The 2500-nt window shown below is 59.2% G+C and overlaps 1 protein-coding gene across 1 annotated transcript in view; it reads left to right on the forward strand.

Annotated features, from left to right (window-relative positions):
* Positions 1-118: 118 nt before the first annotated feature.
* Positions 119-2500, forward strand: part of dab2ipa (DAB2 interacting protein a) — an 11656-nt gene continuing 9274 nt past the window's right edge. The window contains 5 exon segments of the mRNA XM_080467263.1: positions 119-199; positions 272-444; positions 1604-1806; positions 1809-1874; positions 1972-2180. Coding sequence (XP_080323389.1) covers positions 134-199; positions 272-444; positions 1604-1806; positions 1809-1874; positions 1972-2180 — 717 coding nt within the window. The 5' untranslated portion in view covers positions 119-133.

The raw sequence follows: 2500 nt of genomic DNA on the forward strand, positions 1-2500 counted from the left end.
TGTGTGTGTGTGTGTGTGTGTGTGTGTGTGTGTGTGTGTGTGTGTGTGTTTCAGGTGTGTGATGCGGAGTTTGCAGTGTGGTAGTCAGGAGTCGTTGCTAAGCGCTGGCTGTGTGTCGTCCCTGGAGCTCAGGATGGACCAATCAGTGATCATCAAACCCGTCCACTCGTCCCTGCTGGGACAGGACTACTGCTTCGAGGTACACACTGTGACACACCCTGAGACACTCTGCCGTGTCTCCATAGTGACGACGTGTCCCTGTGTCTCCTAGGTCACGACCTCAACAGGAACAAAGTGCTTCTCGTGTCGTTCGGCAGCAGAACGAGACAAATGGATGGAGAACCTGCGGCGGGCCGTCCATCCCAACAAGGACAACAGCCGGAGACTGGAGAACGTCCTGACGGCCTGGGTGATCGAGGCCAAGGACCTGCCCGCCAAGAAACGGTAGTCTCACTCAATGGACATTCCATACCCCTACCGGAACCCCACCCCCTACCTGACCCAGGGTCTGAACCCCACCCCCTACCTGAACCAGGGTCTGAACCCTACCCCCTACCTGAACCAGGGTCTGAACCCCACCCCCTACCTGAACCAGGGTCTAAACCCTACCCCCTACCTGAACTAGGGTCCGAATCCTACCCCCTACCTGAACCAGGGTCTGAACCCTACCCCCTACCAGAACCAGGGTCTGAACCCTACCCCCTACCTGAACCAGGGTCTGAACCCTACCCCCTTCCAGAACCAGGGTCTGAACCCTACCCCCTACCAGAACCAGGGTCTAAACCCTACCCCCTACCTGAACTAGGGTCTGAATCCTACCCCCTACCTGAACCAGGGTCTGAACCCTACCCCCTACCAGAACCAGGGTCTGAACCCTACCCCCTACCTGAACCAGGGTCTGAACCCTACCCCCTACCTGAACCAGGGTCTAAACCCTACCCCCTACCAGAACCAGGGTCTGAAATCCTACCTCCTACCAGAACCAGGGTCTGAACCCTACCCCTTCCAGAACCAGGGTCTGAACCCTATCCTACCCCCTACCTGAACCAGGGTCTGAACCCTACCCCCTACCTGAACCAGGGTCTGAACCCTACCCCCCTACCTGAACCAGGGTCTAAACCCTACCCCCTACCAGAACCAGGGTCTGAAATCCTACCTCCTACCAGAACCAGGGTCTGAACCCTACCCCTTCCAGAACCAGGGTCTGAACCCTACCCCCTACCAGAACCAGGGTCTGAACCCTACCCCCTACCTGAACCAGGGTCTGAACCCTACCCCCTTCCAGAACCAGGGTCTGAACCCTACCCCCTACCAGAACCAGGGTCTGAATCCTACCCCCTTCCAGAACCAGGGTCTGAACCCTACCCCCTACCAGAACCAGGGTCTGAATCCCTCCCCACAGTCTGTCGGTCCTTTCTTTTTCTCTCCTCGATCCCCTAACCGTAACAGCAATAACTCTCCTCTGAGCCTGGTTCTGCAGGTTCTGCAGGTTCTGCAGGTTTTGCAGGTTTTGCAGGTTCTACAGGTTCTGCAGGTTCCCTTCTGTTAATCATATTTGAATTGAATGACTGAAGTACCCCTAGAGTAACTGTAACTGCTGCAGGTACTTCTGTGAGCTGTGTCTGGACGACAGTCTGTACGCGCGGACGTCCTGCAAGCTGAGGACGGACAACGTCTTCTGGGGAGAACGCTTTGACTTTGGCAGCCTTCCTGCCGTCGCCGCGGTAACGCTGCACCTCTACAAAGACACCGACCGCAAACGCAAGAAGGACAAGAGCAGCTACGTGGGGCTGGTCAACATCCCCGTGCCACGGTGACCGGCCGGCAGCTGGTCGAGAAGTGGTACACCGTAAGCACGCCCAGTACGAGCCGAGGTGGGTCCAGTCCCAGATCGGGTCCAGACCGGGTTCAGACCGGGTCCGGACCAGGTCCGGGTCTGACAGCATCTCTTTGTCTCTGCTCGGTCCTCAGGGAAATCTGCGGTTCCGACGGTTCGGGTCAAAGCGCGGTATCAGAGTATCGTGATCCTGCCGATGGAGCAGTACAAAGAGTTCGCAGAGTACATCAGCTCCAACTACCTGCTGCTCTGCTCCACCCTGGAAGCCTCCATCAGCCTGAGAGCCAAGGAGGAGCTGGCTGCTGCACTGGTCCACATCCTGCACAGCACTGGCAAGGCCAAGGTAGCTCCGCCCCCACACCACCAACCCCGCCCCCACACCACCAACCCCGCCCCCACACCACCAACCCCACCCACACACCACCAACCCCGCCCCCACACCACCAACCCCACCCACACACCACCAACCCCACCCACACACCACCAACCCCGCCCCCACACCACCCAACCCCACCCCCACACCACCAACCCCGCCCCCACACCACCAACCCCACCCACACACCACCAACCCCGCCCCCACACCACCAACCCCACCCCCACACCACCAACCCCGCCCCCACACCACCAACCCCACCCCCACACCACCAACCCCACCCCCACTGA

This window comes from Lipophrys pholis, assembly GCF_963383615.2.
Source record: "Lipophrys pholis genome assembly, chromosome: 7".
In the NCBI taxonomy this organism is placed as follows: Eukaryota; Metazoa; Chordata; class Actinopteri; order Blenniiformes; family Blenniidae; genus Lipophrys; species Lipophrys pholis.